This window comes from Pleurodeles waltl, chromosome 2_2 (assembly GCF_031143425.1).
Source record: "Pleurodeles waltl isolate 20211129_DDA chromosome 2_2, aPleWal1.hap1.20221129, whole genome shotgun sequence".
Classification (NCBI taxonomy): Eukaryota; Metazoa; Chordata; class Amphibia; order Caudata; family Salamandridae; genus Pleurodeles; species Pleurodeles waltl.
Genome location: NC_090439.1, coordinates 714,373,746 through 714,390,642, shown reverse-complemented (window position 1 = coordinate 714,390,642; position 16,897 = coordinate 714,373,746). Strand labels below are relative to the sequence as shown.

Sequence of the window (16,897 nt, the reverse complement as noted above, 5' to 3'; positions counted from 1 at the left end):
CACTAAACTACTTCTGGCATGGAAATCCTCTCTATGGCTCCCTTGGCAAAGAGAGTGATAACTTCCTCACAGAGAAGAGACAAGTAATACTCAGTTATCCGATTGTAGGATGGCAGCATGGATGGAGGAGCAGTCATGAAGGGGAAGGAGTAGCTCCTTTGGACTATTTGCAGAAACAACTGTCTGACCGAATGGATTGACAGTGGAGCAGGTGATGGTGAATCCTTCAGCCAACTGGCCCTTAGGTGGGTGGGGCTGGGGGGGAGGGGTGTGAGTCAGACTACGAAGGTTTAGTGGCTGCTGCAGAAGGGGGTGGTGGTGGCCTGTCCAGACTGCTGGCCACCCGATCCATGAGGTCAGGTGATCCCACATTCTCTGCCACACAGAGGTTGGGCAGCATGCGCGGCATGGTGGATGGCCTGGAATGGATGCAGTTAGGGGCCACTTTTGTAGCCGCGAAAGGCAAACTAGGGGGACGTGGGGCTGCAGTGAGGACCTGGCTGTAGTCAGAGAATCCTTTAAGTGCTCAAGCACAGAGTCTGCCTTGTCTCCGGGGAGATGACTGACTTCAAAAGGCATGTCCAACAAGGAAGAATTGACTGAAAAGTCAGAAATCCTCAGCCAGGTGCGGGGCCTCAGGGCCCCTGTGGATAAAACTGATCTGCCTAACAAATTGGTTGTGTTCTGTCCATGACAGATTGTGAACTTTGCTGCGTCTCTCCCTTTGGCAACTGCCTAAGAGAGTACAGCCCAGGCCTTCTCCAGGACCTGTGGCAGCACTTACACAACTGTATCCCACAGCATGTGAGAATAATGGCCCAAAAGGCATGCGGTGTTCACGGACCGCAATGCAAGGCTGGAAGAAGAAAACATCTTTTTCCCAAGTATGTCCAATTTTTTCGATTCCCTATCTGTCGAAGCGGAAGGGAATGCACCATTGGAGGTAGAGGCTTGGGTAACCAAGTTAACAAGATGGCAGTGGGCAGCTGTCCTTTTCACAGGATCCCCTGCGTTAGGTTTGGACCAAGTACCCAGCAGGACATACACGAGGGCCTCATTAAACGGGAGCAGGGGTTCTGAGGAGGATGCTTCCAGTTGTAGCACCTCTGACAGGAGACTAGCACTGTCGGCCAGCAAGGGCAACTCAAGGTTCAGGACCTCAGCTGCCCTCCTCATCACCATAGAATAGGAAGTTCCCTCCTCTATTGTCACAGTAGGGGGAGAAAGCATGCCAGTACTTGGAGAAGTATTCAGTTGGATGGCTTCACCCAAGTCTGTATGCTAGTCCATAGGTTATTCTACATGAAGCTGATATTATAAAGGGTCCAACGACCCCGCCCATTCATCCCTTAAAACAAACCCATAAGAAAAGGGCTCAGGATCTGACCTAGGAGGCAAGGTTCCTGACGGCTTCGGAATTGCCATAGTACGACACCCATCCGGCTCCGTGTTGGAGTCAGGGATTGCTTGTAACTGGCTACAATCACAGAAATGGTGACTTCTAAGCACAGGAGACAACCACTCCCCTGCTTACATTCCTAAAAGCAACTAGTGGTCTTTAAATCGACCGTTGCAGCCTTCAAAAGAGAGTTTTTTCCATTTGGGACTACATATTGTGGACATCTGATGGTTCTCTCTTGAGATGCCTGACACAATTCTCATAAGGGAAACTAGCTATTGGGGATAGCTTCCCCATTGCAATTGGGTTACCACCTTCTTTATATCAATAGTTTGCAACCATAACCGCGGGTACAAACTACTGACATATACCACTGGAAATTGCAAATAGGAGGGGATGCTCCTGTCACACCCTCTCTTTTTGTGATTTGGAAACAGTTGGTAAGGCCATTTTGCAAAAGGAAAAGATCGACTGAATTGCAAAAAAAACAAAAAAAACTTAGTGCATATCAAAAAGTAATTTTGTGATTGCAAACCCCAATGAATATTTGAATCGCTGGGACTGGGAATCCAAATTGTTTGGTTTTTGGGCTCTATCTTATGTAAAGAATTAATTTATATTCAAGTGTTATGCTAGGGTATAGAATTAATTTATATACAAGTGGTATGTTGGGGTTAAAGATGTAATGTGTTTTAAAGTGGACTTTGTTATAGTTTTTCAAGAAAAGATTTACTCTTCTGTTTTATGTACCTAAAAACAAAGTACCCATATAATAAATAGTATTTAGGTCAGCTGGTTTCACTCTGGGCAATACCACATCTAGACTATAATTCAACCCACATATATATTTACTAAAGTGGTGAGATATGTGGTGGGGGTCCCCTTAGCATATCTAGCGGGGGGCTCAGGTTTCACTACACCACTGCCATGAATACTTTCTTCCTTGTACCAAGGTCTTCTGGTATCTCTGGATGACATACAGCACTCAATTCCTTAAGTGAAATGATCTATATAGGAGAGTCATTTTTTAGGAATTTGACAGAATTTGGCTAAACAAAGGGGCCTCTAATTCCTTCTTGTTATTTTGGTACAGGCAAAGGCAAAACGGCTATAATTTTTAAGCCCCCACTTTCCCCAAATGAGGAGAAAGAATAGTGCCTAAAAGACACCTCAGCATGCTTTTGGTACAGTTATGTAATTCCACTGCTGATAGTAACTCCATACTCCTAATTGCATAGAATGTTTCTTGAAAGCAAAGGAAAAACAGTGCCTCAGCCACTGATAGATCTCCTAAATCATTTGCAAAATAATTTTGCTATCTCATTTTTTATAAGCAATGTATTCCTCTCTACAAGAGGTCTCAGTGGATTGGGTTGGAGATTCATTCAGAAATCTTAGAATCTGTGGCGTAGGAAGTTTCCTTACAATCTAAAATATCAACAAAACTCTAATATTCAATTGACATTTGAGGTTGTATCACTAGTGTAATTCTTCCTTGACTAAACATCATACGGTAAAGATTCTTGACGAGAAAGGAACCAAATCATCCAAACATTATTTATTTCAGAGTTATTATGTACAAGCCAAAGCATTCCAAATATCAACAAGAAGAGGGAAGTTACAATATTTGGGGTGGAGGCAGGGAGTCAGGGGAGGGGTTGTTCCATCAGTTAATGGGACTGTGTGGCAGATGGCATTGTTCAGGTCAATGGTGCACTTTCTTTTTTGTTCCATTGGCTTTCTGGTTATACTTATGCCACCCATTTCTACCTTTCTGCTCCCCTACCCTTGTCGTTTTGCCTTACTGGCGCTCCTGCAACTGTGTCCAACCTTCTCATTGCTCCTCTAGGTCTCTCTTCCTGCCTCCCCATGCTCAAATGGGTCAAGCCTTATGATCTCTTCATCCCACACTCCCCTTGTCTTACATTGTACTTTTTTACTTCTGGGCTGACCGTTTGGTCTTCCTTAAGATTGCGCCACCCCATCATCAACCATAACGGATTTTCATGGTCTCTCAGCCAAGTGTGTCCCACTCTGCTGCCAGACTTTTGTTGTGCCATTGCACTTGTCCACTCTCTGGCCCTGCCAAATTAGTCTCAACTTCTGTCCTAGTAGTGACTCCTAAGAGCCTTTATTGTCTGACCTCTATTTCTTTCTCCTATCCCTGTTTATCACTGCCATTCAATCACATGCCTGGCACTCAGGCCCTAAATCCAAATAATCTAACAACATCAGCCTACCAGACATCACTTGAATGGTCTTCCAATTCCTACAATTTCCAATCTAACTCGATACTGTAGCCTCCCAGTCTCCTCCCACATACCAATGATACTCATTGTTTTCTCACCTACCTTTCTTCGCAAAAATCATTTTTCACCCCCTCATAACCTCAATCATTGAAGAGCTGAGGCACCTAAATCTCTAGGTAATGAAGGATACCATCACCCACTCCATGATGTCATAGCAAGACTTAAGTGTTGCAGATCCACTAGCAGGGGAGACCTCCTTGAGACATTGCAGCTGAGGACAAAACCACCAAGGGACACCTAACAACTTCAACCATCTGCCCTCATCACTTTGGTACAACAATCCTTACCAGATGTTTACCAGCCAGGTGTCAACTGTGACACCTGGGTGGGGAAGGGAAAGAGACCTACCAATTGTCAGGCTGGCGCTCATCTGCCACTGCATGAAGTCCTGAGCTATCTCTTACAAAGTCTGGACAGTGCCAGTCCTTGGTCCATTGAAACTTTAGGTTCCACTGCAGGGACCTCAAGTGCCATATGGCGTACGAGATGAGGATGCAAGATGACAGGAGCCAAGAAGCCTCAGAACCATCCTCACCAAGACTCAGGACTGAGCCAGAAACATCAGCATCATATCCTGAAAGTTCCCTGTGAGCAGCCAGTCATGGGGGTGTGGAATGCATGCAGTTACGGCCTCCAAACATGAGCTTCGATCCACACCATCGACAGGTAGGACCGAAAGGCACCACAGCACCCCACTGTGAATCTCAAGACGCATTTGTGGAACTACAGAACCTAGATATACAAAATAAGTCCTACAAGTACAGGGACACTGTCCAGTCGCCAGGACACAGAGCAGCAAGGATCTGAGCCACAATGATCATTTTGAATTTATCCTTCTTCAGTAAGGCACTCAAAGGCTGGAGGTTCAGTAAAAGCCTGATGCCTCTGTCCTCCTTTGGGATGAGGATTTGGCACAGACAACACCCCTCGATGTACCTCTATGTTAGCAGTAGACTGACTTCTTGCCTCTAGATAGCAGGTGATCCACAGAAATATGGCTCTGGTGTTGGGGGAACAAGAAATGGGGAAGAAATGAAAGGCAGGCTGTAGACCCTTTGAACATTTTGTAAAACCCATCAGTCTAATGTGATAGATTTCTGACAGGAAGAAAATATTAAATCCTACTTCCCACCAGCTAGTCATGGGCCTGGGATGGAAAATCAAAGTAGGCTGGGAAACTGCTGCAGCAGGTGCAGAAGAGATAGAGAAGTGCTAGCTCTGCTGATGGGAATGGCTCTGGCTGCCACCACACCCACTGCCCCGAAAGGATTTAGGGCCTGGTTTAGATATTGGCAGATGAGTTATTCTGTCGCAAAGGTGACGGATGTCCTGTCTGCCAATATCTAAATCCCATTATATCCTGTGGGATTTAGATATTGGTAGACAGGACATCCATTAACGTTGTGATGGAGTAACTCATCTCCCGATATCTAAATCAGGCCCAGGGTTTGCTTCTGCACCTGCTTGCATGTTTGACACTGGCCATAAGCCAGGCCACCGGAACAGCTTCTAAACTTTCAACATTGCTGGCAAAATTGCCTGACTCGTGACAATAACCCCAAAGATTGAGCTGTGTCATAATTATTTTTAAATCGTTTGAGTGCCAAGTCACCTTCTTTTTCAAATAAATAGTCTACATTCATCAAAGGACATCCACTGACAAATCAAGCTGATCAAACAGAGGCATGCCTTCTAGGCACTACACTGGTGCAAGTAGCACAACTTATGCAACTGGTGGTATCCAGGCCTGCAGGCTACACATACGTCTCTACATCTTGCAAGTCTGGAATCATTGGGGCCAGCGAGATCTTGAGAATCTCAAGGACAGCAGGTAAAGGACCTCATGTCACAAAAGGAATGGGTATACTTGAATATAAGGCACGCCACATTTAAAAAACGTAAAGTTAGACTAGCACAGGAAAACCTTTTCTTCCCAAAGAAACCAATATGTTTTGACTCCTTATGTGACGAGGTTTTCAGAAAAAGCATTTGGATTGACTTTACTTGTGGACACCTGCACCAAAAGGCTTTCGTGCACTGGCTGATTCATCCGAAAGTCATGATCACCAGGAGATGGCTTGTGCCATCAGGCCACAAGTTGGCTTACTGGAGGTGCTGAGCACAGCTTAGACCAAGTGGCCATGAGAGGGTCCGCAAGAACCTTGTTAAAAGATAATAATGAAGGGGCATGGCCAAGATAGGAATGTGGTGAGACGTGCTACACCTCGTATCTGGATCCCTGTGGCATTTTATGCAGTCCCAAAGCCCCAAGATCTGCCTTAATGATTTCCCTTCCCCACTACAACTACCCAAGCGGACCCAGAACTGGTGGGGGGGTCTACTGACCAGAGTTGCAGGACTCTCTGTGGTGCTGGCTGCCCCAAGGCCCGAAAAGGCTCTGCCAATCTGCAGTCTTGGGCGCATGGCCTGATTGCGTAGCCTGCTTTGAGCCCTGCCTCAAACTCACTGCCATTGCCATACGGAGCAGAGAAAGGGCATCAGTAGTGGGCCGGCCTGACTCAGTGCTGATTTGGAGGCCCTCCTCTCGACCTGGCCCCAGGGGCCTCTCTGCACTAACACCTATAAAGCGGACACGAGGCGAAGGACGAGGACATCAGCAACAGACACCCCACTGCGGACGGTGACTGTGTTGGTGTGGGGGAGGGGGCAGTGCTGGGCCACAAAGAGGTGCTGATATGCTGCTATGGCTGCCCACTTGAGGACCTTGGCAGGGATGCTGCTGTGACCCATAGATCTGGGTGCCAGTCTGCGGCGGTGAGGCCTGGACGTTTTGAGGTCACTCTTCTCTGGCAGGATCGTCTGCCAAGGGACCTGTGTGGGAGCGCAGACCTGGCTAAAGCCTGCTGTGCCCCAAGCTAAGAGTGAGGACATGTATCATGCATTGAGACCGTTGCTGTTGGCTTCAGCTCGGGAGAACTGTACAAGTCTTCCTTGGGTACCCCTAAGGCCCACCTCACAAGGCTTGAACTGGTCCCCTCTACCCCCAACATCCACCAGGGCTCAGTGAGAAACTACAGGTAATTCAACGCCCCCCGCCAACACATTATGAATTGGTGCCTGGGGTGGGGGGGGGGGGGCTTGTCTACAGCTATGTGAGAAACCGTACTAGTACGTGCATGGAGGTTGGACGTTCAGTGGCCCTCTAAGGGCATGTGGGCCCTACAGCCAACTCAGGGCTTTCAGCCATGCACCTCTTTGTCATAATAACCACTGCTTCAGCAGAGCTTCCCTTCTGCCCTTTGGCAACCTTGGACATAGGCGCCTGCCATCCCTGTCTGGGCTTAGCTGGCCCCTTGCACCTCCTTTTCAAATCTTTGCACAATTCATGCGTCAGGGAGGAGGGGAAATAATCACCCTATCTTGTCTTTAAGACCACACACCCCAGTGCATGCACAACCTCATTATGCAGTGTGCCAAGCCCACCAGAGAAAATTCTGTGGCTTCACTCTGGCACAAGGTCCCAGCAGTAGGTTTGGACATGAAGGGGACCATCCCAAACAGCAGCGACTGGAGTATTGTCACCAGTGCCCATCCTGCAGGATTACATGGATCAATTCCTCAACGACATACTCTGCAAAATAGGATCCGTCAAAACAGACCTCAAGTCTAGCCTCCCGGACTTTTGGCGCAACATTTCTAAAACAAGGGGGGCAAGTGCATGATCTGGAGCACAAGGCGAACTCCCAGGAGGAGCATCGGATGCCCCATTGCCTGGCTTCCAAATGCCATCCCAGACATCCTCACAGGGGTCCATTTTTTCAATGAAAAGGAAACCATTCTGGAGGAATCCGGGGGAAAGCAGACCTGATTTTCCATGGCCACACCATTCAGTTCTCTCAGGATCCTCCCCCAGTTACGCTGCACAAGAGGCATGACTAAGCAGATCGCTGATAAACTAAGGGAATTCAACAAGGGGAAGCACTGATCCTTATGTGCTATGGATGAAGCAAATAAATTGTTGGACATCCCAAATGAAACATCTACCAGAGACGCCTCCCTGTCTGCGCGACGCCAAGGTGGGGTTGCAGCCGGTCTGGCACACAGTACGCTCTAGGTGTCAAAACAAGCTCAAAAAAGAGACTTCACTTCTAGACGCCAAGCCACACAACAAATTATCACTCACCTGCAGAGCATGGTGAAAGACTCCTCCCTAAACATGTTTATGATCGGCTGACAGCAACACTGAATAGATTATGCACTTCCACAGAGAGAGGAACCCACGTTTGTGATGTATCCTCCACAACCTCTGGGCTTTGAACCCTGGATGAGGCAGGATATGTGGATCCAGAGGACCACACTTGTTACTCACTCATGTCCACCCCAATGCCGTTTCCATTGACTCACTCTCTACTGTTGGGGCAGTGATCATTCCCTGAGGCCTGCCCACCTCGATTCGTAACCCAGGAAGATGACACCTCCAGCGGGATCTGTACGCGCGCCTGCACCAGTTTCTGCAGAGCCCGGTTGGTGTTGCTGGGCCCTGCTGGCTCACTGTTTGTTTATTTTGTTTGTTCCTTTTTCTTTTTTGGTCAGGTATCCTATGGGGAGGGCCTGGTAACCTCTTTATCACTGGTTGGGGCTTCGCACCACCACATTTTGTCTTACACTTCCCTACTAGTATAGCTACCGTGTTCCCCCCTCCTCTGGCAGGATCCTTGAGAGACCCTTTGCCTTCCGACTTCTCATCGCCTGGGACATGGGAGCCATTCCTCTTGGCCATTTTGGTTGTGCTCTACAAAGCCCTATCTTGGGCGTGCGCACCTACACAACAGCTACATACACTCCAACTTGCCATGGGCTCTGCACAGCACACAAAAACACTCTCCCTCAACGTTTGCACACTGAACTTGCTTAACAAGCGCAACCAAGTTTTGTGATACCTTCTTCAACAGGACTTGGATGCCATCTTGCTCCAGGAGACATCTCCTGAGGAAGGATAGCTCCCTCATGCCCCACCCAATATATCTCCATCATTTCTGGGCCCACGCTTCTACCAAAACGCTGGGAGTAGCCAAACTTTGCAAGGCCGGATTCTGCTTCAAAGTCCTGAAGAATACCAAGGACAGTTTTTTTTCTTTTTAATTGAGCATCATAAGGGGCACACACCCTCAAACACTGCTTACCATTTACGCCCCAATCAAGCACAGGACCTGTATATTTGGAGAACACCTTGGGACCAAAGGACTGACTGGTGGGGGACATTATAGTGAGAGGCTCCTTTAAACTCATCTGGGACTCCGATTCAGAGCAAAGCACGGCATCCTACCAGGGCATGGGTGTGATTTCATCAGTTTCATTCTAGTGCCTGGGATTATTCTGAATGCGAATCTACGGTTAGAAATTTCCATTGGAAATGCCTTACACAGCTGTAACGGTGCATCAGTGCTCAACAGTAATGTAACCTTAAACAGACAATATCATACAGAAAAGTGAAGACATACCATATAGTTGGTTGCCAAAGGCCCTGCAAAACAATTCCTGTTAAATAACAGCACACAAGAACTTCCAGCACAAGATTTTAAACACAATGCACAAACATTCAACACTGTACATATGTACTACTTTGGTGGTTATCAGCATGCGTGGAACAGCATTCACTGTACAAACACCATCCACCATCATATAACAGTACACATTTAACGAGGTCTAATAACATCAACCGTACAAGGCGCAGATCAGCCAGCTGATGGATATACTCAGAAACAACACATCATTTTTAGAGGTTTTTCACTCTCATACAATACAGCTGGAAATTATCAAGTCAAACATCCTTGTTAGCACATTAGCACTTTGGCTAGACTTCTGACCACACCCAACAAATGTATTAAACACTTAATTATCAACAACAAAACGAAATCCTCAAATTGTACTATTTGGTACAAATCACAAGGCTCTGGTCTGAGATGAATCTCTGAAACCAAGGCAAGAAGCTACTGATACCTACAGACATTTCAATTCCACTTCAGATGGAAAATGTGCCTCATGTAAATTCATGTAACACACACATACCAAAAAACATACCTCTTGATGCAACTAGTACCGCATAATTATGTCAGTACTCAATATGGTGAAGAATAATTAGAATTTTCAAAAAAATCAAGGTAAACGTTTTTAAGCAAATAAAGAAGGTGCTTTTGATGCTAGGCACATTTTTAAGTTCTTTACATTTACATGTTATGATGTTAACTAAGGGGTTTGTGCTAATAAATGGTAAAAACAAGTTCATGTTATTAAAAATTGTTTAGCAAGATGAGATGGTAAAATACAAAACAAAGTACAAGAGTGCATGGTATCAGTGCTGATTTCTTATTAAGAGACCCAGCCAATGTTCGTTGTTGAGGGTTCTTGTAGCAGGATATACACCATACACTACGCCTATCCTGATAAATATGAGGACAACTCAGATGATCATTCTCCACGTATAACTGAAGAACAAACAAATGATGAAATGTTCTCCACAACGGTCACTCATGAGGATCATTTTGTATATTAAGGTTTAACGTGAGTGAGTCTTCTTGGAACAATAGTTGTAACTCCCTTACGTCCTCCATTTGTTAACATACAAACACTGAAACCACCATCAACCTGGGGAGTCTCAGCTAGATTGTCTCTAAATGGATGAATGCCTTGTATCTGATACAGGGGACTTTAAAAAAGTGGAGAAGGTTGGAAGTGATGAGCTTATACTTGAATGCAACCACAGCAAACTGTGACAGAGTGATGAAGCACATTTAGGGCTACCATGGAATGGAGACCATCAGTAAGAAAAAACATTCTCCCTCACTCAGTCAAAATATAAACACAAATGAGACATGAAAATCAGAGCTAAAAGCTGAAAAAGACATGCTTTTACTTTCTGCAAATGCATGAGCTGGAAAGAGTAGGGATATTAAAAAAGGTAAAGTGCTTGAGAGGCAAGAGTGGATTCAAGCTTTAAAACTATGTAGGACCCATGGGGAATAAGGATAAGCAATATCATGTTTTAAAAGGCAAAGGAAAAAGGCAAAGCCTGAACCTCAATACAGGAACGAAAAAAAAAAATATATATATATAGTATATTTTGAAAATGGTGAATTGGTCCTCAGGTTCTAGGTTTAAGAAAGTCTACCTCAAGCCAATAAGCCAATTGATAAAATGACAACGCTGATGATGAGTATGATTAATGAAAGCACGATGCTTGTCTCTAATCCTGAAATAGAATTGTTCAAAATACCTGCTTACAGGTTCTCTGTTCATTATGAATGACACCTGTCACTCCAATCCAGGTTCTGCTCCGGCTAACTAGCAGTGCCTCATCTCTACCCAAGGGCAGGGATGATTGGGCAGCCGAGCGCATGACATAAATGGTTTTTCAGGGAAGCCGTGGTCACTTAGGTCTCATCCGTTTCTCTCAGTTACGTTAGTCTCATACATACAATGACAAACAGAAGTAGTATATGTTTCAGTAATGCTTTTAGTGAAGCGACTGCATCTTAGATAGCAAAGCGTGGGCTGCAATAACCAGGACGATATAGCATGACAAGAATAAAATTGTGACAAGAAGAGTAAAGCATAGAAATAACGCTACTATACTGTCACTACAGTCAATAGAGTAATTCCTACCTAGGCTATAATAGAGCACAGCGTGTTAAGCTCTAATTCTGCCCTTCAGGTTCCTCCGGGAACACATCATCCCTCATACCTGAGCAAAGGCCACAAGTCTGCATAAGCAGCTGTAGCAAAGCTTTCAGCAATTAGCATACAGTTGTGGTTCTCTGGCTGGTTCTGTGGCTGGAATCTCCCTCTAATGTGTAAGGGACAGGGAAGTGTTTTTTATAATAAAACAGCTGATGTTCTGTGTGAATGTCCCTACGTAAGGATGTGTATTTTCTATGAATGTCAGAGACTAAACTTATACCACGTTCACCGGCAACCCATCTTACTGCAGCCTTGGAAAAGCACGAATGTCTTGTTTGAGAACAGAGTGCTGGCCTAGATCGAAGGAAATAAAACAGGACCGTAAAAGTAGCTAATGTAACAATAATAAAGCGAAGCTGAATAAAATTAATCTAGGTTAAAGTGCACAGCGGCAGACCTAGTATGCTAAAATAACGTGCATGGAGCTATAACTAAAATGGCTACACAACAACATGTTGCTTAGATTTTTCCAAGTGCATCTAAGAAAGACAGTGTCCACCAGGGTTTTGAGGAGGTAAAAGGTTGAGGAGATCATTTCAGACAAATCAGCAGAAATCTGCATCACATGTCTGTACTTAAACAATTGTTTTAAAACCTTTCACTGGATTCCTGCAAATTGAAGTTGATGTTTGATTCCAAGGCTGCTAGCAGTGATATCAGTATTTGCCAGGCACCATGCAAGTCCTCACCTATCAACTAGAGTGTCAAGTTCCCCACGCATAAGACGTATAACAAGACAAAGGGCTAAAATCCATTCGAAAGTTGGCACTTCCTGCACGGCCGCACACAAAGGTTTTTTGGTTACCAATACATCAACAGAGATGTCGCAACCACAGGTTTCAAACACAGTTCACAGCTTGAAGTCACTGATAATTGTCTTAGCATTTTCCTTAATCAAAGATAGGGGCACGGTCATTAAACATACATATGTTCTTTCCTTTCCAAGATGGTGCTGACATTTCAGGCAAGAATTTCCAAGTGAAGACCAACAGCACAGGTATAAGAGGATGCTCAATATATGCTGTAGTGCCTTGGAATACTGCGTCCAGCTGCTGTTTCTCCATGTCTTATTCCAGTTCGCACCTGCCCTCCCTTCGGTTTCACCTTTGTTTTTTTTATTGTTCCTTCTGGTGCTTACCTTCTCTGGAAGCCCAGGATATATTCTGAACCCTACACACTCTACTGTAGAGAATATTCCAGCTCCTTCTACCTAACAGCTGTCTACTCATTCCATCATCTAGCTGGCCACTTTCACCCTGTGGGTCACTTCTCAAATACGGTAATTTGTTACACTGTGTTTTTTTAAACTATTTTTATTATATTTTTATGCATGTTAAATATTTATCTTGCATTATGTATACCTTACGCCAGATCAATAAGTTATCCTATATTTTTATAATAACTCAAAGTGTGTTGATTCATATAATCGACAATAGTTATTGTGACTGTATGTCTAAATTGTGGTATTGCCTGAGGGGTATTGGAGGAAGCTCTTTTACCTGGACCAGTGTTTCTCTGTTACCTATTCTTTCTTTCCTATTTCCTTTGTGTCAGTTACCTTGTGCTTGCCTTTTTTTCAAGTACCATAAAAACTCAGCTCTTGGGAGGCAACGGGTTTGACTGCTGTCAACCACCTTTGCAGTATTTGTGACACACCCCAGCAGTATCCTTAAGGTCTCATTAGAGGGCTGTGGTAATTGCAAATGGGGCCAATAACAACAGTTCCAACCAGGGACTCTAGCTGAAGAACACAGCCAAAGCTGAAATGTAGAACTCCTGGGACAAATGAGAAAACACCAGAACAATCGGACTGGAATGACCGATTACCCCAGTAATTCCTCATTTCTAAGAGGACCCTCAGAGTCACACCTTTAACCCCTGTTAACTTCCCCCTCCCTCCACCCCCTCTGCCCCCAGTACCTCTAGTATCAGCAAACTGCTTTGAATTGAAATATAGAAGTGCAGGTACTCACTATCTAAAGTACCTGTTTGCTCCCGAGAAGTACCATTACTCTCCCATTCAAAGTACTGCAGAAGTGCTGAGAAGTGTAGGTACTTTCCCTTTAAAACAAAAGAAGTACAGGTACTCAGTACCGGACAGTGCCTGCCCATTTAAAGCACTGAGTATCAGTAACTTCAGGGGACCGAGTTACCAGGCCTCACAACAGGAAACTCTTTATGAGGCACTTAACAGAATAAAGACTTTACTTCATTCAAAAATATTTCTTTGGTTTGTCAATCAGTGAAACTTTAGATGGGCGTATATTTGAAATCAAGGCAAGTGAAGAAGAAGCGCTTGGATAATAATCTTTGAATATGCAATGTAATCAAAGTTTAATGTTCAACGTAATAAAACATACTGAGAGAGTTCTCTGATATAGGGCACATTTTAAATATAATCTAGGTGCTGGAGGTTTGATGCTCATTAACAGTCTTGAACTTGAAGCTGCTTAAAAGCAGTACAAGTTCCTGCACAGTGTTTCTCTGCACTACGTCTACCGAGGTAAGTGAGGTGCTGCTAAAAAGGGTCACCTGCCAGGAGAGTAGTAATAAAAACCATACACATCTTCCCTATCCCATCCACCTCAAAACAAATTTAGAATAAAAAATGGCCACTCACCTGGATCAAAATTATCTCCAAATATTCTTTTAGCAGGAATTTTCAAGTTTGTATTTGGAAATTGTTTTCTAAGCTAAAATAAAAACAAACCAACACGTTTAGATTCCTTTAAGTTACCTGTGCATCCTTATCACAGTCTTCTCAGTGTTTTGTGATTTAATACACAGGAATAAAACATGGTTGCTGGTCTAGTGTCCTAGAGGCAATGCCATTCAAAGGTGAACACAAGAATTAAAGTGCACCGAAAATCTAAGATGTCAATGCTTGGTTTTTTTAAGTATCACGTTTGCACTATAAAATCAGAATCATCAAATGTCGTATAACACTCTACTCGGCAGCGAAATCAGAGGCACTTTATTCAGGTTAAACATATAAAACAATTGACAAACTGAAAGTAGATCGAAAATTATTATTATAGTCTATAAATGAATTTATGAAAAAAAAAATGTTTATGATGGTGTTTCCTGTGGTTTACCAGTTTACTTGCATCAACCTTTGCTCGTATTGAAAGGTCGCAGATCTTGGGATTGTGCAGGGCATACTGATGAGATGCTTTGCAATTAGATGTGTAATTTTCATGAAAAGTGCCTAAACTCAGCTCATTGCTCCTGCCGATTTTGTACGTGATGAACGTCTCCGTGACTAGTTTTAGATCGGTGTCTTTTTATAAGTTTTTCTATCAGGCACTCAAGTGAAGCTAGTGGGGCAGCTCAGTGAGCCAAATTACTCACTGCATAATTATTTAGGTAATATTTAGTTCTTATTTTAAAACCAAGTACAAACAATTCAATATTGCATCATTTTATCTTGAATAAAAAGAATACAGTCGACCGAGTTACAGTAACAACTGGTACTTGGATGACACCACGTAAATATGTGTGTCACATGCAATGAAAACAAGCACTGGCAAAGCAATAGGTATTTTGTTCATGCAAATGAAGACAATCAACATACATGCACAATAATACACACCTGATATGCAGGCAGATCAACACTTCTAGACAGCGACACATAGACTAATTACAGAAGCACACACAATGACCCATTCACACAGACCAACTAACGTCCTGGTATGCATGCACCTATAACAGACATACTCACAGAGACAATACCCACAGAGACACACGTGGTCACACACAACACGCAGTCTGATACATCCACACAGACAACACAAGGAATGAATGGACAAGAGAAATAAAGAGACACAGCCAAGGACATCAAGGCGCAAAGAGAACACCACACCTACAGATACTCATGCAAACAGACAAATAGATACTCGGACAATTGACCGACAGACTTAGAGGCACCCAGAACACAGACTAAATGACACACAGATGGCAATACACAGATAACAAATGGCAAACAAGCTCTAACGTGAATAAACAGACATAGAGTCACCAGTACACACAGGCAAACAGACATACAAATACCCATGACAACACATCAATAGATATACAAGGAACTGTTCGCAGGGCGCTAAAGACACAGAGACACCTATTCCGACAGACATACTGGAACCAATGTATACAGTCAACATGCTTACAGGAACTCATACACAGGCACAGACACACATAGAAAGCACATATTCAAGTACAACAAAACAGCTGTCCTCCTATCCAACATTACTCCCTCCTAAAAACCACTGTACATCAACTGATCTGATGTCTTCATCCTTTTCTAATTCATGCTGACAAAATCACTTTTGAAAATGAACTCCCCATCAACAGTCTATTTAATACGATACTTCACACACAATTATAGCAGTTTTTCTTGAACTTTATGAACTCATGGGCTATCATGCTCCAAATTTCTGATGTAACCTCACAAGCCTATTACTTTTAAAACTTGGTCAAAAATCGCTTCAATTACAGTGAATTAAAACAGCACTAAGTTATTGTACTAATAATGCTTCACGTAAGAGCCAAACTCCAAAACTAAATGTCTCAGAAACTAAATTGAAGAGGCAAGTAAATCCCCATAAACAGTCAAAAAGAGGCAAAACTCAAAATTAAGGTAACTGATAGAACGTGATCTTTTTTCAAGAAAAGCTTACAAACGTCTCAAACACACGAACTGAGCTCTTCTAAACTGGTAAGAACACAACCAAACATCAAATTAATCAAAAACCCACACAATCCAAAGAAAAATGCACAGAAGCTCTTTACCAACTTTTCTTTCACTCTATGGCACAGCAAGACTTCAAACCCTTTGAGAAACAGAAGCCATTTGTTAACTAGTAAACCAGAAGACATGACAAAACCGTTGGATAACTTCTTTACTGAAACCCACCTTCTCCTCCAATGACCCAATACCATACAATTTATTCAAAATTAATTTCTGGCTCTTCTGTAAAATATATTGTATTAGGATCAACTCCTCAGCCCCTGCCCTGCTTTGATCCCACCAACGCAATCAAACAAGTTTCAAGTTTAACACAAGCTTTATTCGGTCATACATAACCATCAAAGCAATAAAAAAACACAGTAATCCAAAAATTACAAACTAGATTAAAAAAATTATAAATAGAAGCATAAGAAAGAGTTAAAAACCATTGATCAACATTTACAATAGAATAAAAACCTCTAATTTCTTGTCCTATAGCGTACATATTTACAAATTACTAAATTTTTTAAAAAAGAGTACGTATATGCCATGGGCCACAAGGAGCTTGCAAACAGCATAAATGAAGGCAGTCGAAGTACCGCTCTTCAAAGTCCTTAAGGTGATGCCACATTGTCTTATGCCCATATTCCAGCAAACTGGTACGGATCCACTTGTGCCGGGGATGGGCATACACTGGGCAACAAAACAAAAAATGTTCGACAGATTCAGTAGCATCATTACAGGCAGGACATAAACCAGATGTTGGTG

At 43.5% G+C, this 16,897-nt stretch overlaps 1 protein-coding gene across 4 annotated transcripts in view; it reads right to left on the bottom strand.

Moving 5' to 3' along the window:
- Positions 1-16,897, bottom strand: part of SGK3 (serum/glucocorticoid regulated kinase family member 3) — a 449,614-nt gene that overhangs the window by 209,714 nt on the left and 223,003 nt on the right. For all 4 annotated transcript variants that reach the window (XM_069220281.1, XM_069220279.1, XM_069220282.1 and 1 more), the window contains one exon: positions 14,027-14,099. In XM_069220281.1, coding sequence (XP_069076382.1) covers positions 14,027-14,099 — 73 coding nt within the window. The remainder of the gene's footprint in view (positions 1-14,026; positions 14,100-16,897) is intronic.